The following is a 25,581-nucleotide window of genomic DNA, read 5'->3' as shown; positions in this document are numbered from 1 at the left end:
GACGTCAAGCTATGGCAAGCTACCGACAACCGGTGACCCATTAGGACGTCCACCTAAGACCACATCTACGACCACACAGGCGACAACCTACGACATCCAAAGTCAACCTACGTCCACCCACGATAAGCTACGACAAGCAACGACCCTGTCGGCGACATTGAAGACAATTCAGTCGCCAGTACCTGTCGCCGGTTGGCGTATGTTGTCGCCAATGACATTCACCAAAGTCAGCACCCGGCAACAACCAACGTCACCTGGCGACAACCTGTGTCATCCTGGCAACAACCTACAACAGCACCTATGACAAGAGAAGACAAGCTATGTCAAGCCCACAGTCGCCGAAACGTTTTGAACAAATCAAAATCCAGGGGTGACCAGAAAAACGTTACTACTCTTTAGCGACTTGAGAAGACTACTCACGACCATGCAGGCATCATCCTGCGACCATGTGTCGACAGCCTAGTCGCCTGTAGTTGCCGGAAAAAATCGCCTAAGTGGGACAAGGGCTTAAGACTTCTTGGCCATAAGTTTGGTATCAGATTTCAGGCCATGGTCTTTTGCTGAAGGTTGTACCAGTGAACAAACTTTATCTAGAAGCTTTCAGGGCTACTTCAGGCAGCATACAAGAACGGAATCATCAACTGAATCATTATAATCTAAAGTTACTGGCCCTTAAAAAAAAAATACAGAGACAGATATTCAATATTGCATTACACGTTTCTATCTAATTCTGAAGGATTAACACTTGCATGTCTGAAATCAATGGCCATCAATTCACTTTGACTTTTGTCTCATGCCAGACACAACCAAAGCTTGAAAAAAGTGACAAGGATTCCTATATAACTTTCTATTTAGTTTTAAAACTTAAAATTCAACACTTGACTGGTCAAAAAACAATAAACCTAGTCACTATTTTAATGTATACTTTCAAACTAGTACAATTACTTTCTCATTGAATTGTTGCTTTTCAGACAAATACAACATCCGATGAGAACTGTAGTAAACCCCCATTGCCATTCTGTAAATCTACCATGATATACAACCAATGGAGGCATGCGTGATCACAAACTCTGTCTTCTTAGCCCAGTTAAAAAAAATCAAAAACCTAAAATTGGTTTATATTATAACATATTATAACTTAACAATGAAATGTGATCAGTGAAACTAAATGTATTGAATTACCCTAAAGATAGATTGAGAAGCTAGATCTGAGTGCAAACCACTGCTGGCCCAAGAAGAGGAATGTTCCTTCATATGTCAATTCCTCAGCATGGTCACACACCCTCAGCATGCTCACGCACTTTCCAACCCAGGTAGTTTCATGCACGTGTGCATGTTTACATGCAGACACAGCTGTTGCTCCAGTACCAATGGCCACTGCGGCAGATACAAGTTTGGCCTTCTTGGTAGTGGATCCACAGAAAGCAACGGGTCGGGATGGAGAGATCGGTCACAACCTCAGGACCTCTGCGAACCAGCAGGAGGGGTATTCACAGACATCTTTAAACTCACATTACATAATTCTGAGGGCCCCACCTGCTTTAAAACCACCACTAACCTGATGCCAAAGAAAGGTAGCTATGATATTCACCATCATCAGGTGCTTCAAGAGACTAGTAATTTCAGCCTGCTTTACAGCTTTGATCCACTGCAGTTTGCCTACCATCGCAACATGTCCACAGGGGCTGCCATCAGACCGGCCCACAACACATATCTGGAACACCTAGGCCACAAGGACATATACATCAGATTCCTATTTATCTACTATTTGCTCTGCCTTCAACACCATGATCTCATCTCCTGGATTAGGAGCCCCATCTACCACTGGAAACGCAACCTTCTGACCCATAGACCACAATCAGCGAGAATAGACAACAATATGTCCTCCACAATAATACTCAATATCAGTGCCTTGCAAGGATGTGTTCTCAGTCTACTACTCGTCTCCCTAAACATTTATTATTGTGCAGCCAAATTCTGCTCTAACTTCATCTACAAATTTGCAGGCGATACCACTGATGTGGGCCGGATCATGAACATGAGACAGAATACAGGAAGGAGACAGAACTTAATAACATAGCGTCAGGACAATAACCTCTCCGTCAATGTCAGCAAGACAAAGGAGCTAGTTGTCAACTTCAGGAAACATAGTGGGATACATGCCGAAATTGGCATCAATGGTGCTGAAGTGGAAATGGGTAAGAGCTTCAAGTTCCATGATGTTAATATTACCAACGATCTGCTATGGACCAACCATATTGATGCAACGGACAATGTACACCAACACCTCTACTTTCTCAGGAGACTGAGAAATGTTGACACGTCTCCAACGACTCTTACAAACTTCCGCACATAGAAAGCATTCTGTTTTGTTGCCTCACAGCTTAGTTTGGGAACAGCTCTGCCCAAAATATTGGAGAGTTGTGGATGTAGGCTAGTCCATCACACAGACCACATTCCCCTCCACTGACTCCATCTATACTTCACATGATCTCAGGAAAGCAGCCAACATTATCAACTTTCCCAGGCCGCTCATTTCTTCACCTCCCCACTCCTGTCAAGCAGAGGATACAGAGGTTTGAAAGCACGTACCACCAGAACTGAAGAACAGCTTCTTCCCCTTTGTTATAAGATTTCTAAATGGTTCTTCCATAAGCTAGGGTGCAGTCCTAGTCCTCCAATCTACTTCACTGTTGACAGTTTCTTTGGAACTGCAACATTACAATGCTGAGAACTATATTCTGCACTCTGGTATGTTTCTCGTTGGTCTGCCTTTTGTGTGTATTTGGCTTGATTGAATAATATTATCTGATTTGATTGGATAACGTGCAAACAAAAGCTTCCATGGTACCATGGAACACATGAGAATAAACGTAAACTCCAAAAATCAGTGCAGAAGGGAGCAAGAAGGGTGGCACACAGCAGCGATAGCAACAGCCAAAAACTTGCAGTGGATTCCTGACATTCCACAATTTCTGCAACAAAACGCATCTTCGCTAGGGCTTTAGTTTTTAAACTGTTGAACCTGTGCTAGGCTCTATAGCACTGACTACATTAAATGGGTTACTTATGATGTAGACATCTATTTGAGGACATTTTTGTGATGTTGCAACAAGATTTCATGATAAGATCATAGTTGAATAAACTAATTACTGGTGTCGATTAAAATGAATGTAGCACAAGACAAACTCATGGTCAGTATAGTCACATGGTTGAACAACTAACAGCAGGAAGAAAGTGTTGTGTGATAACAAAACAGGAATACGGAACTGCAAAGATCTGACTATTTTAATTGAGTGCGATGGGCATATGTATTTGTTACATGTAAGTAAACTTGGGATGATATTCGTTTTAGGGTGATCAGTATCATGCTCTGAAAAACAATAATATCCAAAACAAATAATGACGGGTTGCAAGATGGTGGCAGCATGCAGTGGGTGTTGTCTTGGCACCATCATCCCATGTGGTCGGAAGTGGGACTGACGGTTAGTTGCATATGCTGGGTACTGGGGGGCCGCACGGAGCAGCACCGGGGGCCGGTAGAGGCTGCAGGGGTTGTGGCGGCGGCTGTGAGGAGTACGGTATGAAAAATGGACACCGGAGCGTTTTGATATGTCTTGGGCTATTACGGCCGTATGGGTTCTCAAGAGGGGGGTCGTGTAGACTGTTTCCTATTTTTCAACAGGAGGGCGAAGCATTTAGCGGTGGGTGTCCGATCAAGGCGCTTGTTAAAATTTTGTAATAATGGGCATGCTGGCGTGATATAACAAACACTGATAACTGGAGTGGGACGTGGGAGTCTCTGATGTGGATGGAAGTAGTTTAGAGTGTGCGTTCTGAAATGAGAAAATGGAGGGTTCAAGCAGAGTTGCAAAGAAAGGCACGGGCAGACATGACTACCAAAAAGAAAAAAGCGAGGTCGGGGGAGTCGCATGGTAAGATACGTAGCTAAGAGTGGTAGTTTGAGCGTGCCTGTGGGGGGGGAATCTGGGACTGTCATATGTGTCAGAATTGGAGGAAATCAAAAACGCAGTCCGTGTGCCAAAGCATTTGGAAACTGATTAAAGACCAGTAACTTAGACTACATCTGTACAGTTCAAAGGCAGATACAACGCATGGCCTGTAACGAGACAACATGACTTGTAGATCCTCAAAGAATTTAATGTATGAATTGCACGGTTGCAAAACATATGACAGCCACATCCAATTGGAAGGAAGTACAACGTCTCCTTGTTCATCATCTATGAAGCAGCATCATACATTCAGATAACGAATGCTTTGACTTATGACAAGATCCGAGTATATCAAAACTTTCCACAAAATCTTTACTTCCTTCCTCACAGGTGTTAGGCGTCTCTGCATCTAATCTATTAATCCCGAGGGATATTAAGATCTTCCCGAGCGGCTATATTGTCTTAACTATGTTCGACTCATTCATCTTTATACATTCGTAGGTCGTTCTTATTATGCTTATCACATTCTCCCATTTAATTTCTTTGTGCTTTCTCGAAGTTCAAATGGCCTACTCCTGTACCCTCTTTCTACTTCACATCACTCTTCTATATAACAATTTCTACTGTTTTATATTAAAACACGTGAAGTACCTGTATTTATGTTTTTAATACACATACACAGGATTTTAACAATTCACTTCATTTAAACACCTTCCAGTACTCTCCCTAGGACATCCCACGATGTCAGCTTTTTCCCGCGGATGTCAGAAAATAATACCAAGTCCATTTTATGATCAGCCCCAACACAGTATTGTAATGAATGCCAAGTCATGAAGGCACCTACCTTATAAGATGCACCATTGTTGGTGTACAGTTTAGATATGAACTAGTTCAGCAGGGGGGGGAGCAGATTCATAACCTCTATTTTGGTTGTGGCATGATTCTTAGTATAAAACGGTATTTTGTAGCTATGGGTACTGATGAGCTTAATAAGTGATGCCGCTCTGGCTGGGCCTCCTCCGAAGGAAAAATCACATTAGCCAACAATTGGGGGTTGAAAGGGTGGTAGGGTCTATGAGTGTTTCAACGTGATAACGTGTGAGATGAAGATAACAGGTGTATTTCCTGGAACTGCGAGTGTGCAAGGATGCGTCATTGAATACATAAGTTTATTTTTGCTATGCACTAAAAGGACAATGCTTGGAAAAGAAATGGTGAAGTAGATGGTTTGATGTGCAGATGATTTTTTCTTTTGTTTGATAAATGTTCTAACTTTTCACTATATGTTCTTTCAGAAGGCATAGCTCTTATGCTTTAGAATGGCTTTCCTTTTGTGAAGGATTTTTTTTCTGGGGTGAAGCTTTCTTTTTGTCTTTTGCGTTTCTTGTTTTTTTTTTTTTTTTTTTGTCGTTTCTGTTTTTGTGGTTTGTGGGCATGTTGAACGACAGAATTGCTGACCTGTGGAATCACTAGGCCTACCGCAGGTACGATTCCTGACTACGGTGCTGACTGCATGATTATACAATTCGGCCTGTGGCCTGTTGTGTTTTTCTCCGGGAGTGCTCATGTTTCTCTCCCATAATGTCATTGTCCAGTGTTGTTCATGTTATTTGCTTGTAGGCGGTGATTGGTAAATTGTCTGGTAGTATGCTGTTATGAGTAATGTAAGGTATGCGGGGATTATCTGTTTTGGGGGGGGAGCGGGGGGGGGGAGGGGGGGGAGGGTTCTGAGGCGTAATGGCCGAAGAGTCTGTGTGGTCCACGAACCTCGACCCATATAGCGGCGTATCGGGATAGGTGCTAGTGTCGTGTTCTGTCGTTAGGAGTGTACGCTCCGCAGGTGTGAGGTGGCGTATCGCGGAATAGATGGGGAAACCGCATCGGCTGGTTCTGATGTCTTCGAAAGCTTAAAAGCCAGTGAGAAGCTGTGAATGTCGTCACCAGGTCGTAGTGGCGTTTCACTGGAGGCAGGGGGTCGGCGTAAAACAATTGAAATGACTGAAGCGGCGCCTCGTGGGTGGCCAGGGGGGGGGTGGATTAAGAAGTTGTGGTAGTTGGTAGCTGGGCGGAACCGATGGTCATGAATGACAATAATAGACAGGTCAAGCCATGCACGTGTACAATACCGAGAAGGAATAACTGTACATACGATAGAACTTTATTTCCCAGAGGAGTTGGTCTGGCAACATCTAAAACCAACGAATAAGGAAATGAAACAAGTTCGATGAAAAGTCGAGGAGTGGGATTGCAAAGACTGGAAGAGGGCTACCCCAAGCGAAGGGGAGAAGTTGTACGGGGGGGGTTTGATAGCCAATACGACAATGACACCGGTGGCATTCTGTTCTGTATCTTGTGGAACGTCTGTTTTAAGGCTCCTCAGTTGACCTGTGTCCTGGACGTGAGCTGATGTCCAAGATTCTCCGCAGTTTTTAGACCTCCCTCCCCTCAATACCCCCTCCAGTGAATTCACTTCCATCCCGCAGGACGGAGTCAGCCTTCATGATAAGTTTGTTAATTCTGTTGCCGTCACAGTCTTCCCCAACTTTCATTCAACATTCCCATTTCCCAAACACAACAAACTTCCTTGCTTCCTCAACCACCTCACCCCAACCTGCACCCAACACAACAACGAACCGTTTCATCAACCCAATTCCACACTCCAAAACTTCCCCCATCCATCCCCAAACTTCCACCCTTCTCTCCACCTTCACCCCGGCCCCCCATTTTCCTCATCATTCCTCTTCCACCCCATTCTACCACAAAACACCACCCATTCCCACCACCCCCACCACCACCACCCACTTCCCTCCCTAACAAACAAAACCCACCACCCCACCCTCCCAACTTTCATTCACCCCCTCCCCACCCACCCCGCTCCCACTTCACAATCCTTCATTCCCCTTTCCCTCTTCCACCTCAATTCAACCAAACCCAATTCTCTTTTTCTCCATCTGCACCCTTCCCCCCCCCATCTTCCCCCTCTGCCTCCCCTCTTCATCTCACCCACTTCCCCCTCACCAACTCAAACCCCAACATTCACCCCCACCCTATCCCCACTACCAAAACCCCTGCATCCAGCACTCCTAACCACACACCACAGTCAACTCAACACCCTAACAATTCTTCACAAACAACTCACCCACTCCCACTCACCCCATTCACTAACCATCACCATTCATCCTCCCCCAATTCAACCTCCTCCCCCACCACCCTTTTCATTCATCAAATCCCCTTCCCCTATCACACCGATTCAGCTTTTCCCAATGGACCCCCCCACCTCGATCCCTTCACCCTACACACCACCCCCAAACCCACCACGCCCCAAATAATCGTTCTTCACAAGTCCATCCCATTCCCCCACCACACACTGCCATTCCACTCAATCTTCGCACTAACATTTCCCTCGCCTTCTCAACCCCATTCCAAACATTTTCCAAATCAAAAACCAAACCTCACTTTCACTCCCATTCCACCCGGACCACCTCCCTACAACTCCAACTCAACACACCATTTCTGACTTCGTTCACTTCATGACATATCTAGTCCCCTCCATCACCCTCTTCCTGTTTGCTCCCCATCTCCACGGCATGTTTATGTTGGGACATACAATGCAGCCCTGCTGGGACAAGCATCCTGCCTCTCTGCTGATCACTCTCTTCGGGCTCCATCGCAAATCTCAAAGAAGTCCAGAATAGATTAGATTACTACACGATAATTGCTTTCCACGACAGACATACGCAGACAGGATTCAATACAGGCCTTCCCACTCGACCCACAATACACTACAGACATTAAAATACAGTCAACCATTACATCGATCCTTCACAATTCAAAGACACAACAGTGGTTTCGTCCACACCACCAGATCAATTCTTGTGACAACAATTTAAACCAACATCACCACCAAGTGACTACACTACACAAACCTTCTCACTGTCACACTCATGGCAAATCGATCTCATTTCCCCCTCTATCTCACACCCCGATGTCCTTAGTCAAAGAAGGGTTCTTGTCAGCGATGGTCCACCCCTTCACACCCGTAAATGCAGCACGCTCGCTATGTCATGCCGAATTCCGGTCTTGGTGTTTGGAGCCCGGTGGGCGATGATGTAAGCCATCTCCTGCCAGGTTGCTCCAACCCGAACACACACACGCACTCACCCAGTCACACCATACGATCACCCCCCACACCTAGAACCACCACACACCCCAGCATTCCACGCACCACTTCACGCATACACCCCACCAGCATCTGCAAAACACTCAGCCTTCCTAATCACTGGGTACAAAAACAGATACATAAACTGTCAATTCCTCCCAGGGGGTACTTGGTCTGATCAACATCTTTAAATGGGTCTTGGTGATACAACGCATTCACATATTAACCCACAAGTCGTTCCTGGTCGTGGATCAAAACTCACACGTTATTCCGTATCCAACAAGTACTCACAACACCCGACAGATCAGATTCCTTGTGGTGTCACCCACTGTCCTCCTGAGAACCATTTAAAAATACCCGCCTCACAACCAACAAAATTCATCAAGCAACTTCCCACACATCCCGCTAGCCATCACCAAAATCAACTTAGCGTTGGACCCCAGATCACTCAGTTTACATGAGTCATTGTTCCCCACGTTCCAACAAATTCACGGTCACAATTCACTCCACATCATCTCACACAACACGTCTTAAGGTTCCAATCGGAATCGTGCAGAAGAACGAAATTCCATCAAAGTCCAGAGAGTGGTGCTCTTCTGTGGACAAAGCATGATCCACAACATTTGATCCCACTCATTATCATGCTCACCCACCAATCAGTTAAGTTAACATGAGCACCGTGTCAATAGGCGCGGCCGATCATGGGTTATGGATAGAAGGCCACTCTTCCCGTGGTACTTCAACCAGTCCATACACTCAGCCACATGCAGGTGACAAGGCATTTCCAGATGGTTCAGTGCATCTCCAAACCCGATCTGCCCACACTTCAACACCTTCACCAAATCCTTTGCCAAATTTTCTGATCATTCATCAACCCAATAATCACTGTCCCACCAGTAATTCAGAACCAAAAAAACTTCATCATTCCCCCACCCATACTGCAGAAGCCTCCTCAAAAGTACAGACAGCTCTGTCCCTTCCTATACAGTGCCTCAGCATTCCTGGACCAGTCCATTTACTGTCCAGGTAAACTCTAAGGTACATGTACTCCTTGGTAAACTGCATATCCACACCCTTGACGAAGACCGGGGAAAAGGGTTGTTCCTCTCCTCCTCAAGTCCGCCATTAACTCCTTAGTCTTGTTGATGTTCAGTTGCAGGTGATTCAGCCTACACCATGCAACAAAGTTGTTGACTACACCTCTGTATTCAGCTTCCCTCCCCTCACTGATGCAGCCCAAAATTGCAGTCATCAGAAAACTTTTGCAGGTGGCAGGAGTCTGAGTTATATCTGACGTCCAAGGTGTAGATGGTGAACAGGAAGGGAGAGAGGACCGTCCCCTGTGAGGCCCCTGTGTTGCTCACTACCATGTCCGAGACACAGTTCCGTAGCCTGACAAATTGTGGTTGTCCAGTCCGGTAGTTGGTGATCCAGGACACCAATGGAGCATCCACTCGCATCTTCGCCATGACTATCACAGTGCTTCCCGGCTTATCCAGGTGAGCATAGAAACGATGGAGCAGGTGGATGATGGCAGCATTAGCCCCCACTTTTGTTTGGTAAGTGATCTGTAGGGGTTCCAGTTAGCGTTTAAACCAGGGGTCGCAGGTGAGTGAGCACCAACCTATCCAGGGACTTCATGATGTGTGAGATCTGCACCACCGGTCTGTAGTCATTGGAGGAGCTGGGTCCTCTTTGGTACAGAAACCAGGCAGGATGTCTTCCACATCACAGGAATCCTCTCCAGGTTCAGGCTGAAGATATGCGAGTACTCCGCACAACTGGCTGGCACACGCCTTGAGTACCCGTCAGGACCCGTGGCTTTGCCTGGGCAGATTCTGCTCAGCTCTTTCAACTACTCAGCCTTAATGGTCAGGCGCGACAAAGAAAGGGCAGAGGAAGTGGACCAGGTGGATTGAGGGGAGAGTCTGTCGGGGAGCACGGGGGAGGGTGAGCAGAGGCCTCTCCATCAAATCTATTTTTTTAAAACAGGTTTAACTCGTTGGTCCAGTCCAAATTGCTTTCCCTCCCCAGGCCACTGGTCATCTTCTAGCCTGTAATGCTTCTCATATCGCTCCATACTTCCCTCATGTTGTTCTGCTGAGGTTGCAGCTCCAGCTTCCTCCTGTAATTGTCCTTGCCCTATCTTTATCTCATTTTCAGATCTTTCTGTACCCGTTTTACCTCTTCCCTGTCACCATTCCTGAAGGCCCTCTTCTTAGGAAAATACCCCATCAAAACGTAGAAAAATACGTGCAGGAGTAGGCCATTTGGCCCCGAGCCATGGCTGATCATCTAAAATCAGTACCCCAGTTCTTCTGGTAAAGGGCCTTTATGTCGCTGATGACCCAGGGCTTGTTGTTGGAGAAACAGTGTAGTCTCCTGAGACAATGTTATCCACACAGAATCCACATTTATGTAACTGGGAACACAGTCCGTGAGTCCATCAATGTCCTTTCCATCGGGACTACATAGTTTTTTGCAGTCTGTGATCTCAAAACAGCCCTGGCCACCTCACAGGCAGCCTCTGGACCATTGGCTTATACTTGGGTAGAAGTTGAACCAGATTGTGGTCGGATCTTCCCAGTAGCGGAAGGGCTATGGAGCTGTAAGCTTCTTTAACATTGACATACAGCAGGTCCAATGTTTTCATGTGGGACAGTCAACAAACTGAGTGAAAGTGGGTAGGGTAGCGTCCAAAGTTGTTGCACCATTTGTTGCACCATTTGTTGTTAAACATGGTTGCACAAGTGTAGATAGAAGTAATCAAAGATAGAAACATAGAAAATAGGTGCAGGAGTAGGCCATTCGGCCCTTCGAGCCTGCACCGCCATTCCATATGATCATGGCTGATCATCCAACTCAGTATCCTGTACTTGCCTTCTCTCCATACCTCCTGATCCCTTTAGCCACAAGGGCCACATCTAACTCCCTCTTAAATATAGCCAATGAACTGGCCTCAACTACCTTCTGTGGCAGAGAATTCCACAGATTCACCACTCTCTGTGAAAAATGTTTTTCTCATCTCGGTCCCAAAAGACTTCCCCCTTATCCTTAAACTGTGGCCCCTTGTTCTGGACTTCCCGAACATCGGGAACAATCTTCCTGCATCTAGCCTGTCCAACCCCTTAAGAATTTTGTAAGTTTATATAAGATCCCCCTCAATCTTCTAAATTCTAGCATAGTACAAGTCGAGTCTATCCAGTCTTTCTTCATATGAAAGTCCTGAAATCCCAGGAATCAATCTGGTGAATCTTCTCTGTGGCAAGAATGTCTTTCCTCAGATTAGGATGTACAACTGCAGTAGAACCTCCCTGCTCCTATACTCAAATCCCTTCGCTACGAATGCTAACATATCATTCGCTTTCTTCACTGCCTATTGCACCTGCATGCCTACTTTCAATGACTGGTGTACCATGACACCCAGGTCTTGTTGCATCTCCCCTTTTCCTAACCAGCCACCATTCAGATAACAGTCTACTTTCCTGTTTTTGCCACATAACCTCACATTTATCCATATTATACTGCATCTGCCATGCATTTGCCCACTCACCCAACCTATCCCAAGTCACCTTGCAGCCTTCTAGCATCCTCCTCACAGCTAACACTGCCCCCCAGCTTCGTCATCCGCAAACTTGGAGATGTTGCATTCAATTCCCTCGTCCAAATCATTAATATATATTGTAAATAGCTGGGGTCCCAGCACTGAGCCTTGCGGTACCCCACTAGTCACTGCCTGCCATTCTGAAAAGGACCCATTTACTCCTATTGATCCTATAGTGAGCAAGATAATCCACTCGACGAAAAAGACGTAGTACGGTCATGGGCAGAGTTATGGGTAATCTTCAGCCCCATTTCCGTAACCGGCTTCCGTCTCCGCACCAAAGATCCCATAGCGGAGCAAAGATACTAGTGCGGAGACGGAAGCCGGTTATTGAAACATCCTCATAAAAATTAAAGATCTTTGGTAAAAATCGTCTCCTCATTTTCTTTCTGCCTCTCAATAAAAACCAAAAAGATGCTTATCAATGGCCCTATAGGGAGTTTGCACAGCAGTCAGGTCACGACCCATGACCCGTACTGTTGCTACGCTATGCCAACTGGAGTACACGCGATGAACTGCAGGTAAGCACTGACCATTGTTTCCAGCGTAGTGGGCCCGCTAAAACCGGCCAAAATGGTCAATGTTTGCGCTGTGAATAATTATGGCGATTGGAATAAGCGTGAGAGACATTTATCCCATTTCAGAATTCCAAAAGTAAGGAGAAATGACGGTAGATAAAAGCGAGAGTTGAAGGGACAACAACAACCAAAGTGCTTGGCGAACATTGGCCGTTTTCTCACTGCATTTCATCAACAGAAGGCATTATTTGTGTTTTTTCTTGATTCCTTTGGCATCTAAAAAGTTTTAGATCTGGATGTAAAATATTAAAATCGCACATGGTTCTCGTGGGTTTTTACATACAAAAAGAAAACACCTCTGAAGCAAAATGTATAACTAAAAATCACAAACCATACGTGGGTTTTTAAATTCCATTTTACTCAGATGCAAGCTAAGGAATGGCACAATTGTTAGCTGTTAATTGGACATAATCAACCTCAGCAAATTGACAATATCCTATTGAAAGGGAGTGGGTGTCAGGACATTTTATCATTTGCCAAAATATACATCTCAATAGCATAATGATAGAAGACTTACTTTTCCACACACCACTCGTAAGTCTGGAGATTTTTTAAATGATAAATTTAGCTTCAGAAGCGTTTTCTTTTTACATGTAAAAACCCACTTCAGAACCATGGGCGATTTTTTTAATTTTACAGCCAGATTTATCACTTCTGAGACTTTTTAGATACCAAAGGAATCAAGAATAAACACAAATAATGCCTTACTGTTGATGAAATGCAGTGAGCAAACGCAATAAATTCCCAATATTTTCAATTTCGATATCCTCACGACCAATGTTCACCAAGCACTTTAGCTGTTGTTGTCCCTTCAGCTCTCGCTTCTCTTTACCTTCATTTCGCTTCACTTTTGGAATTCTTAAATTGGGTACATGTCTCTCACGCTTATCCCGAGTTCCCCAATTTTTTACAGCACAAAAATTCACCATTTTGGCATTTTTTAACAGGTAGGAAAGTACGCATTTCGCGTATTAACAACATATACTGCGATGTCCTCCAGATGGATTGAGCGACTCAGTGCATCAAGCCCTATGACCCGGTGACCTTACGTGCAACCCCCCTATAGCGGATCATTGATGCCTATGTTCCTTCCACAGCTTGTGGGAAGCCTGGCCCGGATCATCATGGCTGGGACGCCAGGGTAAAGTTGCGGGGAGGATTGCAATGTATTTTTATGTAATGTTGTCCCTAACATTAAAAAACATTAAGGAACATTCCAAGAGTAGAGCAACTGGAATCTTTATATTGCTATTATTTTACCAAATATCACAGTTGTGAACAGTGTGATTAGATGAATTACAGAGTGCAAGTTTAATACAAACATCAACTCAAACACAGCACATGAGCCATTTAAAAATAATTTAAAAAAAAACATTAAAAAAAATAAAATTAAAAAAAAACATTAAAAAATATTAACAGAATAATAATTTATTAACAGAAACTGTTCCCCCGCAACGTTGATTACACTGCAAGAGGGATAGCCAAAGTTGGGTCGGGATTACTGAAATGGCCGAAGAAATGACCCACGTTGCATACTACACGTCAGCCCATTGGATTTAGCAGGAGTGGACTATCTTGCTCGCTATAGGATCTTTAGAAGTAATTAGTGCTCAATTTCAATGACCACCCACTGTTAAAGTAGCATATGTTGTTAAGAGACAATGGTGTCAGATTACTGCAGGGAGGTTACAAGAAAATGATGACAGCATTTTTTCTGCTTGTCAATTTCCAAAGTACCTTTTAACTGGATTTCTAGTTAATCAACATCACATTATAACCAATTTGACTTACATAATCAGTGTTCCCTAATTCTTCGCTCGCATTATATCCGATTAGCATTACGAAAACATGCTTAATTGCAAAACTATCTGTATTATGGGAGCTTGTTCGTACATGGTGGTGTCCACACAAGGTGGACGACCTTTTGCATCTACAGGCGAGTTTATGGTTTGCATTTCTGTATGTATGTGAGCTTTATTGAACCTCGAAAGGTATGATCTATGGACAACTCCACAACTTTGTCTTGAGTTTAAGAGGATGCAATTTGAAGGATAAATTATAGACATCTATGGAGATGATCTATGGAAGTCTCTTGGTACAAAACATGTCTGAAGTTGATGATCCCCCTTATCTTTTGCAAAGTAGATACGAGTCAAAATGTCATAGGTGATGGGAGTAGAATTAGGCCATTCGGACCATCAAGACTACTCCATCATTCAATCATGGCTGATCTATCTCTCCCTCCTAACCCCATTCCCCTGCCTTCTCCCCATAACCGCTGACACCTGTACTAATCAAGAATCTCTCTATCTCTGGTCATAAGGAATAGGAGTAGAATTAAGTCATTCGGCCCATCAAGTCTACTCCATCATTCAATCATGGATGTAACTAAGGAACATAAGGAACTGTAGATGCTGGAATCTTGAGCAAAACACAAAGTGTTGGAGGAACTCAGTGGGTTAGGCAGCATCTGTGGAGGAAACTGTGGACAGTCTATCTTTGAACAGTCGATGTTTCAGGTCCAGACCCTTCTTCAAACTGAATAATCAGTAACTACTGCTGCTCTTTCCCATACCGACATTGATAATATGTATTCCTTTCAACTAAACTTCTAATGTTTGCCATTAAAAAATGCCCCCCTAGGCCCCTCCGCTAATACAGTTGGATTGCCACTGAATTGTAGGCAAAAATAATTTCAACATACTTTGGTACAGGTGAGAATAAAGTAGCATTGAACTTACTGGAAGAAGAGTAAATGTGAAAACTCGTGTTTCCAAACCTCCTCACAACCGATTCCTATCACCGTTACACGAATCTGTTTACAACTCTCCAAAACCAATTATAAATACAATCTCTTTTGGCAATTAATGAATGTCACAGTTCTATTAGGATTGGTTCTATGTTCAGTAAGTAGCCTTGGCTACTAATTCGGCAAATGAGCAAAATATTAGGCAATCCACTATAAATCAAACGATTAGCCATCACAAAAGACAAATTATAATTTACAAACTACTTGAACGTACACAAAGGAAGACAAAAATGCTGGAGAAACTCAGCGGGTGAGGCAGCATCTATGGAGAGAAGGAATAGGCGACGTTTCGGGTCGTGACCCTTCTTCAGACTTCTTTGAGACCCTTCTTCATACACAAAAGTATCTAATTAACTTACTGTAAGAATAATTTATGGATAGGGCATCTCTTCTACACTGATGCACACCGATTTCCCAGTAAATTTCAGAAGATATTTACTGGGAAAGGAAACTGAAGAGATGGCTAAAGACGTGGGCTGTAGGTTTAAAGATCACGTCGATGAAACCGCATGCAAACTGTTGGGATTTCGTCAAACGACGTCGCAGACAGAGAATCGGTAATGAGATAGGATTGAAAATGGAGCTGCAGCGAAAAAGTGAAGATGGGAGGCAGGGCGGTTCGGTGACCGGCCGCAGGGACCAGCGGCAGCGGCGGGCCCGGGCTGTCCGAGCCCCCAACAACCGGGTTGTCCGAGCCCCCACCCCCGGGCTGTCCGAGCCCCCACCCCCCCCACCCCCGGGCTGTCCGAGCCCCCAACAACCGGGTTGTCCGAGCCCCCACCCCCGAGCTGTCCGAGCCCCCACCCCCGGGCTGTCCGAGCTCCCGGCCCCGGGCTGTCCCCGGGCTGTCCGAGCCCCCACCCCCGGGCTGTCCGAGCCCCCAACCCCGGGCTGTCCGAGCCCCCAACCCCCGGGCTGTCCGAGCCCCCACCCCCGGGCTGTCCGAGCCCCCGGCCCCGGGCTGTCCGAGCCCCCAACCCCCGGGCTGTCCGAGCCCCCACCCCCGGGCTGTCCGAGCCCCCACCCCCGGGCTGTCCGAGCTCCCGGCCCCCCGGGCTGTCCGAGCCCCCACCCCCGGGCTGTCCGAGCCCCCACCCCCGGGCTGTCCGAGCCCCCACCCCCGGGCTGTCCGAGCCCCCGGCCCCGAGCTGTCCGAGCCCCCCACCCCCGGGCTGTCCGAGCCCCCACCCCCGGGCTGTCCGAGCCCCCGGCCCCGAGCTGTCCGAGCCCCCAACACCCGGGCTGTCCGAGCCCCCGGCCCCGAGCTGTCCGAGCCCCCAACAACCGGGCTGTCCGAGCCCCCACCCCCGGGCTGTCCGAGCCCCCGGCCCCGGGCTGTCCGAGCCCCCAACAACCGGGCTGTCCGAGCCCCCACCCCCGGGCTGTCCGAGCCCCCCACCCCGGGCTGTCCGAGCCCCCACCCCCGGGCTGTCCGAGCCCCCACCCCCGGGCTGTCCGAGCCCCCGGCCCCGGGCTGTCCGAGCCCCCCCCCCGGGCTGTCCGAGCCCCCACCCTCCTCCTTTCCTCACCCTCTCGATATTTCTTGCGCAGTTTCCGATGGACGTTCTTCACCACCCCGGACAGTTTCTCCTGCTCCCGCTTCCTGTCGCCCTCGGAGGCCGTCGCCGCCTGAGCGCCGAGTGGCGACACCAACACTCGCCCGCCCGCCCGGACATTGCACCGACCGACAACCTCCTCCATATCGCCGGGCGCGCGGCTCCGCTCGGCGATGTTCGGCTCCGCTCGGCGATGTTCGGCTCCGCTCGGCAATGTTCGGCGACGTGCGGCGATGTTCGGCTCCGCTCGGCGATGTTCGGCGACGTGCGGCCCGCCGCTTCCTCCACTCCCATCTCATCCCATCGGAGCGGGGCGTTTGACCCTGCTCAGCGAGGGGGAGGCGAGGGACCACTGATGATGAAGGAGACTGGGGGGAGGTGAGAGACCACCAGTGAGGGGAGGGGAGGGATAACTGGTGAGGGGGAGACTACCAGTGAGGGGGAAGGTGACCAGTGGCTGAAATGTGCCCTGTCAAAGTGTCGTTCCTCATGTTCTTCCTGCACTCCTGTCCTGTGGGGGAGAACACCCAAGCGAATGATAGGAGCAGAATTAGGCCATTCGGCCCATCAACTCCACTCTGACATTCAATCATGGCTGATCTATCTCCCTCCTAACACCATTATCCTGCCTTCCCCACGCCCCTATTAATTAAGGTTCAGTTTCGTTTATTGCCACGTGTACTGAGGTACAGTGAAAAGCGTTTGTTGCGTGCTACCAGTCAGCATAAAGACAATACATGATTACAGTAGATCGATTTGCAGAGTACAGATACATGATAAGGTGTAGCTGTGAGCTTGGGCAGTTTGGCTGATTGAAGGTCCATGTTGAATGCTCCCTTTGGCATTGTCCTGGATGTGTGCATCCCTTCTACAGTGTTGACAGCAGTTGGGACAGGAGGCAACCATGCCTACTGCTGAACTTATGACCTTCAGGCACACTGGGAGACAGCATACAAGGTGGAAAAAGTGAACTAGCGCCCAGTTTCTCTATTCGGGTGGACAAGTGACACAACAAGTAACATCTAGTGAATTGAAGTGGAAGCATGACTAATATCAAAAGAAGAAAGGAAGAACAAAATATTCACTGGTTGTCTCTGCACTACATACTTCAGTTTGGCTTCAGCTCAAGATGCTGGACCCAAACTGAACCAGTCATGTTACTGCAGGATTCCTAACTTCTAACTGACTTATGCAGCGACATTGTGTACATTGCTACTCCAGTTCAGTTACTGGTCAGTGGTAAACCCATTATGGTGATGCCATTGAATGTCAGGGGGGTAATAGCTAGACTTTGTAAATATTGTCATTGCCTGGCATTTGTGTGGCGCGAATGTTACTTGTCACCACTCAATTCGGACCTGGACATTGACAGCAACTATCAACTGGACATTGTCCAGGTCTTGCTGCATTTGGTTGTGGACTGCTCATTATCTAATGAGTTGCAAATAGTGTGGAACTTTGTGTGTGACATCCCTTTGTGTGTGCCTGTGTTTCATGTCTAAATGACCTCTGAATTTGAATGCAAACTTCATTACTCATACAGATACCCAGCAAAAACTGAATAGAAATGAGGAACTGAAATTGTGTAAGAAGGAACTGCAGATGTTAGTTTACACCGAACATAGGCACAAACAAAGATCTTAGAGCAGCTCTGCTCTAAGATCTTTGGGCACAAAATGCTGGAATAACTCAGTGGGTCAGATGTTTCCTGACCCGCTGAGTTAATCAAGGAATTGAAATTGCTGGTTTACAAAACAAAGACACAAAGTGCTGGAATAACTCAGGGGGTCGGGCAACATCTCTGGAGAACGTGGATAGGTTCTCCAGAGATGCTACCTGATCTGTTGAGTTACTCGAGCACTTTTGTGTGTGTGTGTGTGTGTTTGGGTTTTTTTAAACAAAAAACACTTATTCAGTTATCACTTATTTAAACAGTAAATAAGTGATTTAAACTAATGTAAACAGTATTGCAATATTATGGTGGGTATTAAAAGGAAAGGTGATTTGTGGCTGAACGTGAATAACTATAGCTTACTTGAAACTGATCCAATCGCCATCACATGTAGGAACTGCAGATGCTGGTTTAAACCAAAGATACAGTAGACATGAAATGCTGGAGTCACTCAACTGATCAGGCAGCATTTGTGGAGAGAAGGAATGGGTGACGTTTTGGGTCGAAACCCTTCTTCAGGCTGACGCCAGGGTTAGGGTCACCATCATGACATTTCGTAACACTGGGTATGTTGGTAAGGACCCCGTACATCAAGTGAAAAGCATCATGCACTTTGCCCTCAATGTGTAACTTGTTCATGTTCACCAACTTTCTGTCGCAGAAGTTTTTTCTTTACTAAAAACCGAGTTAAAATGGAATAATAAAAGGAGAGAGTGATCCACATTTTATTTGTTTGCCTATTTTTCTTCCACTTGCAAGACACTGAGCCTACATAATTAGCTGTTATGTATTTTCCTTCAGAGGTAGGCCAACTAAATCGGTTATTCCAGTGCTGCTCCGGCCTGCCACCAATTCTGCAGGGTCGATGTACTTATCCTCCACAAACTGTTTCTTCCAGGCACCACCTTATCAGATTGCCTCAGATGTAATTAAGAATGGAATTTCTAGTGAATTTCTGGTGAACTACCCATTTCTATTATCTGATGTATATTTTCTTACAATTTATAATATGTCATACTTGGGTCCAATCCCCGATTGAAGATATTTTAGAGTTTGCAAATGTAAACAATCAATACATTGAAAGTAATTAAAGTTATTATGCAACAACAGAATTGTACATCAGTACAGAATTATTATTTCATAAATAAAGTTGTTCTGTTTCAATTTAGTTTTCTTTGGTAAATATTCAAAATGTATAGTTCACCAAAGTGACAAGGGGATTATTAAAATGAGCTATTTGCTGTGCTTCTTATGCAGCGAAAGGGAACTCGGGCTTATCACAAACTATCAATGTGATTTATAGCATTCAAGTCAAAAGGAGCAGTCATTAGCCATACAGTATTTCTGAGTGAACAACTTCTTTAATCTTCTGGTCAACCTGAGGAGCACCTTCATCAATGGACTGGTTCTGCCAAGATGCAGCACAGAACGCTACAGGAGATCCTTCTTCCCTGTGGCTATCAAACTTTACAACTCCTCCCCCTTCTGTCATGGTAGACAGAGACTGACAGAGACAGAGCTTTAAGTTTTGACATGGTCTGGTGCAGTTTAACTTCTAAAGTTTTGCCTTTTTTTGAGAGCTCTGAAACAAATGCTAATATGAACATTAACCCAAACTTTTATTCTTAGTTTGAAAAAAGACATTCTAATTGAAAAACAGAAATTAGTTTAAAAAAAGACCTATTAAAAAATGTTGTCTTTTGACACATGCACAATGGTTAAAATGAAGGGCTTTTCTTTTAAAATCATGTTTAAGGTCAATAACATCAGTCCTGCTGGGATCTTGATACTTTACAGCCATTCTCAAAACAAAGTAGCTGTGGTAGAAAGCTAACCCTGAGAGTGAGTGGGTTTCACAGTTGACGGATGTGCATCCTCTATAGTTGACATAGCCGCTGTCAGCTGCCAGAATTAATCAATTCTTAGTTGCAGCTAATCTGAGTGGGAATTGTTTATGTATCATCTGTTGACCATCCACAGTGTAAGGACCAGAACAGGAGCCACCTGGACTGCCTGCACCATCCGCAGAGCACCACCATGGAGAGACGGAGTTCAAAGGAAACCGGAACGTAAGAATTTTAGAGAGTGGTTCAAGTTATCACAACAACATCGCTGCCTTCAGAACCTAATGGATAACCTCTGTCATCAGCAGTTATAGTGACCAGGGCCATAGACTACCCGCTCACTTCCTGGCCCTCGCAATGTATAGTTCATCAATGGGGGGAAGGTTGTGCAGCAGCCTCCAGATGTCATGCTTGGTGGCTGAGCTAAACCAGGCCATAATGGAGAATGTGAGGCAGACTGTCATTATGGCTCACCACCACTTTTTCCAACAACAATCAGAAAGAGTAGCAGTAAAGGGGTCCTTTTCACAATGGCAGGCAGTGACTAGTGGGGTACCGCAAGGCTCAGTTCTGGGACCCCAGCTATTTACGATATATATTAATGATTTGACGAGGGAATTGAATGCAACATCTCCATGTTTGCGGATGACACGAAGCTGGGGGGCAGTGTTAGCTGTGAGGAGGATGCTAGGAGGCTGCAAGGTGACTTGGATAGGCTGGGTGAGTGGGCAAATGCATGGCAGATGCAGTATAATGTGGATAAATGTGAGGTTATCCACTTTGGTGGCAAAAACAGGAAAGTAGATTATTATCTGAATGGTGGCCGATTAGGAAAGGGGGAGATGCAACATGACCTGGGTGTCGTGGTACACCAGTCATTAAAAGTAGGCATGCAGGTGCAGCAGGCAGTGAAGAAGGTGAATGGTATGTTAGCATTCATAGCAAAAGGATTTGAGTATAGGAGCAGGGAGGTTCTACTGCGGTTGTACAGGGTCTTGGTGAGACCACACCTGGAGTATTGCGTACAGTTTTGGTCTCCTAATCTGAGGAAAGACATTCTTGCCATAGAGGGAGTACAGAGAAGGTTCACCAGACTGATTCCTGGGATGTCAGGACTTTCATATGAAGAAAGACTGGATAGACTCAGTTTGTACTCGCTAGAATTTAGAAGATTGAGGGGGGATCTTATAGAAACTTACAAAATTCTTAAGGGGTTGGACAGGCTAGATGCAGGAAGATTGTTCCCGATGTTGGGGGAGTCCAGAACAAGGGGTCACAGTTTAAGGATAAGGGGGAAATCTTTTAGGACTGAGATGAGGAAAGCTTTTTTCACACAGAGAGTGGTGAATCTCTGGAATTCTCTGCCGCAGAAGGTAGTTGAGGCCAGTTCATTGGCTATATTTAAGAGGGAGTTAGATGTGGCCCTTGTGGCTAAAGGGATCAGGGGGTATGGAGAGAAGGCTGCTGCTGTCCTTCTACCGATGCGCCGTGGAAAGTATCCTCTCCTTTGGAATCCTGGTGTGGTTTGCTAGCTGTACTATGGTTGAGAGGAGGGCGCTGCAGAGAATTATAATAATTGCACAGAGCATTACAAACGCTCAACTGCCCTCCTTGGATGATATATGTAGGGCCCGATGCTTGCACCAGGCCACAAATATCAAGCAGGACACATCCCACCCTGCCAACCACCTTTTCACTCTGCTACCCTCTGGGAGGCGATTCAGGTCTCTGACTAAAAAACAGTTTCTACCCATGTGCGATAAAAGAACTTAATTCCAACAGAGAACACTGGGGAAGCAAAATGTAATTCCAAGAAATGCCGCCAAATTATTTTAAATTATTTTTAAATACTTATTTATTATTTTACTAATAAGTGTACATATGTGTCGATGGTTGTCGTGTTTGTATTTTTTTTTTTTTTTAACCGGAGGAGATGAAATGGAATTTCCTTGCAATGACAATAAACAAATTCTTTCATTCATTAAAAGGCAGGTACAGGATACTGAGTTGGATGATCAGCCATGATCATATTGAATGGCGGTGCAGGCTCGAAGGGCCGAATGGCCTACTCCTGCACCTATTTTCTATGTTTCTATGTCTATGTTTCTATGTGGAGAATGCAGAATGGGGTTATGAGGGAGAGATAGATCAACCATGATTGAATGGCGGAGTAGACTTGATGGGCTGAATGGCCTAATTCGGCTCCTGTCACTTATGAAAAACATTATCTGTGAGAAAAACATTTTTCACATGAGAGTGGTGAATCTCTGGAATTCTCTGCCACAGAAGGTAGTTGAGGCCAGTTCATTGGCTATATTTAAGAAGGAGTTAGATGTGGCCCTTGTGGCTAAAGGTATCAGGGGGTATGGAGAGAAGACAGGTACAGGATACTGAGTTGGATGATTAGCCATGATCATATTGAATGGCGGTGCAGGCTCGAAGGGCCGAATGGCCTACTCCTGCACCTATTTTCTATGTTTCTGTGTCTATGTTTCTATGAAAAGGGCATATTAAGTTGGTCTTGTCATTATGATCTGTCAGAATTAACATCCCATAATGTCCAAGTTTGAACTGCTTACAGCTGCAAGAACGTGTAGCAATCAATAAAGGGCTATAGGCCTATTGCGAGTTTATGTACAGGGACATATCTATCCATGCACTATATACTTGTATTTATACTTATGCATTTTAAACATGTGTGTCATGTTTTATACTTTGGCAATATAACAATGTTTTTTTATCATGCCAATAAAGTTTTTAAATTTAATTTGAATTGAGTAGTCCAGGGCCCGACTCTAGTAAAAAGCTCTCGGCAGCTCTCGGGAATTCTCGGGAAAGCCGAGCCGAGGCTAGCGCGTGTCAACCTCGGAAGTGCTCGGAAAGTCTTGGAAGCGCCTTCGTAAGCCCTCGGTACCTGCAGAACATAGCCCACTTGCTTGGGGAGGGTGGTGACGTCACTCCTGGAAAACAGTGCCCAGCAGGCAGCTTGCCACGAGTAACAGAGCCATTGTGACATCATCAGCTCGTTAACTTCAAAAAATATCTCAGATTGGTGAACAATTTTAGTAAAACATCTGGAGAAATAATGAATCAAATTTTCAGATGAGGTGATTTTTGAGATCATGAGGTAAATCTATCGGAATATGTAAAAATTTCACTGTTAGCATGTCGGGTTGGGGAGAGAATGGGGAGAGACAGAGAGAAAGAGAGAAAGGGAAAGGGGGGTAGAGGGGAGGGGGTAGGGGAGGGGTGAGGGTGGGGGAGGAGGGGTGAGAGAGAGAGATGGAGAGAGGGAGGAGAGAGAGAGGGGAGGAGAGAGAGGGGGGAGGAGAGAGAGAGAGGGGCTGAGAGAGGGGGGGGGGAAGGGAAATGGGAGAGGGGGTGAAGGGAGGGGGGAGCGGTGGGGGAAAAGGGAGGTGGAGGGGGGGGGGGAGGGAGTGGGATAGGGGAGAGGTGGAGGGGAAGAGGGTTTAGGGGAGGGAGGGTGGGGGAGGTGGAGGGGAAGAAGAGGAGAGCGAGGGTGGGTGAGGGGGGGAGGAGGGGAGATAGAGAAGGGAGGAGAGGGGGGCTGGGAGGGGGGAAGGGAAGGGGGTGGGAAGGGAGGGGGAGAGGTTGGGGGAAGAAGAACGTATCTCGCGGAAAACTCTGCATGCGCGTGGACAGCAGCTGCATTAATCCACAGCGGCAGGGGGGGCCACGATTGGTGGGCATGTGGGCATTATGATGTCAGCAGCTGGCAAGCGGCGATTTTTTTTTTAAAGTGAGTTTGTGAACAACTTTATTAAAAATCTGGGGAAATAATTGAACAAATTTAGAGAGGAGTGTATTTCTGAAATCATAAGAAATCTCAACCGAAATATGTCAAAATCTCTGCGTTTTTGCATCTGGTTTTCGAGGAAATACATTTCAAAGGCAAAATGACACACACCCACACAGTTTTAAAAGTATATAAATAGACAGATAGATATGATATGATAGAAGATAGATAAGGTGCGAAAGCCTGTGCTAAAGAATGAGCATGCGGCCTCCGATGAGTCGGCTTCAGAGTAAAGACTGCCTTGGAAGAGTCTTCATCACCATCCTCTTATTGAAAGGCTCGTGGATCTGTGGGAGATGAAAGATTTGAACTGCCATTATCAAGGTAATAAAAGGCTAAGATTTCAATTACTAGCTTCATAACTTTATTGCAGACACCTGATCCAGGCAAGTGAATGTTTTATCTAAGAAGCCAGATGAGGCAGATTTTTACCCGGCTAATGGTGTGATCTCCAAGGGCGTTTCCCTGTTTGTGGTCGTGGTACTAGTGTAAACATTAGTGGTGATGACTGGAGGGCTGTGTCAGATACCCTGCCCCCACACACTGTTTCATGCTCCCTTATCCCATTGAGAAGCAAGCACAGGTCGATAGCAGAGTCAAAGCATGCATGGATTTAAATTAGTGATTAGAAGAGGATTGAATATGATAAAGATGGTGCTGATTATCATGGACGATTGTGTGATGGGAAAGGAATGAATATGCCATGATGAGAGAAGATTTGTGGAATAGTGAGTTGGAAGAGATTTGAAAGAGCAGAGTCACCCGCTTCTGAATGCTCCTTGTTTCATCACAAAGAAACTTGGCTGTGGCTTTGGAAGCTAATAGAGAAATAATGGGGAGTTGATACTTTTTTATTTTATTCAATCACGTTGTCACACAGTGATGACACAAAAAAAAACTCCAAGAAAAAACTATATTTTATTTTATTTTCAGAGTAGTGGAAACGGAACAAAATTCTATATTTTTAAAATTTCTCTTCATCTACATTTAAACATTTTAAAGTAAACATTTGCAGAAATATACTTTTACAGAAGTTACATTAAAGTGCATATTTTGAAGGATGATTAATTTGGAACTTAAAACCTAAAAACAGAAATCAAATGTTAGTGTGTTGCAAATGGAAATACAATTTTGTATGGATTAGAATCTGAAAGATCTAATCAATGTTTCAGATGAGAAATGTGTCTTTTATCAAAAACCGTTCATGAATTTATCAGTTGTACACATTTAGGCACATTTACTGCCATTGAACTATGTAGAATTTAATGTGCAATGATCAAGACATGCACGATTTATACATCAGTGCCAAGAGTTCAATTGCTGCTCCATGGAGTATATATTGAATGTTTAAGAAGGAACTGCAGATGCTGGAAATTCGAAGGTACACAAAAAAGCTGGAGAAACTCAGCGGGTGCAGCAGCATCTATGGAGCGAAGGAAATAGGCAACGTTTCGGGCCTATTCTGAAGAAGGGTTTCGGCCCGAAATGTTGCCTATTTCCTTCGCTCCATAGATGCTGCTGCACCCGCTGAGTATATATTGAAACCTGATGGTTTCATGAAAATGAATTATGCATATATCATCATTTAT

General features: G+C 45.5%; 1 protein-coding gene across 2 annotated transcripts in view; it reads right to left on the bottom strand.

Annotated features, from left to right (window-relative positions):
• bmt2 (base methyltransferase of 25S rRNA 2 homolog) overlaps positions 1–16,871 on the bottom strand; it is a 42,857-nt gene extending 25,986 nt beyond the window's left edge. The window contains exon 1 of one of the 2 annotated variants that reach the window (XM_055649996.1): positions 16,633–16,871. In XM_055649996.1, the coding sequence (XP_055505971.1) occupies positions 16,633–16,804 (172 nt within the window). In that variant the 5' untranslated portion in view covers positions 16,805–16,871. The remainder of the gene's footprint in view (positions 1–16,632) is intronic. The other variant, XM_055649995.1, reaches the window with a different exon arrangement.
• Positions 16,872–25,581: the final 8,710 nt, after the last annotated feature.

Source organism: Leucoraja erinacea, chromosome 19 (genome assembly GCF_028641065.1).
Source record: "Leucoraja erinacea ecotype New England chromosome 19, Leri_hhj_1, whole genome shotgun sequence".
In the NCBI taxonomy this organism is placed as follows: domain Eukaryota; kingdom Metazoa; phylum Chordata; class Chondrichthyes; order Rajiformes; family Rajidae; genus Leucoraja; species Leucoraja erinaceus.
The sequence above is the reverse complement of the archived record's forward strand: the minus strand, read 5'-3'. Positions and strand labels throughout refer to the sequence as shown.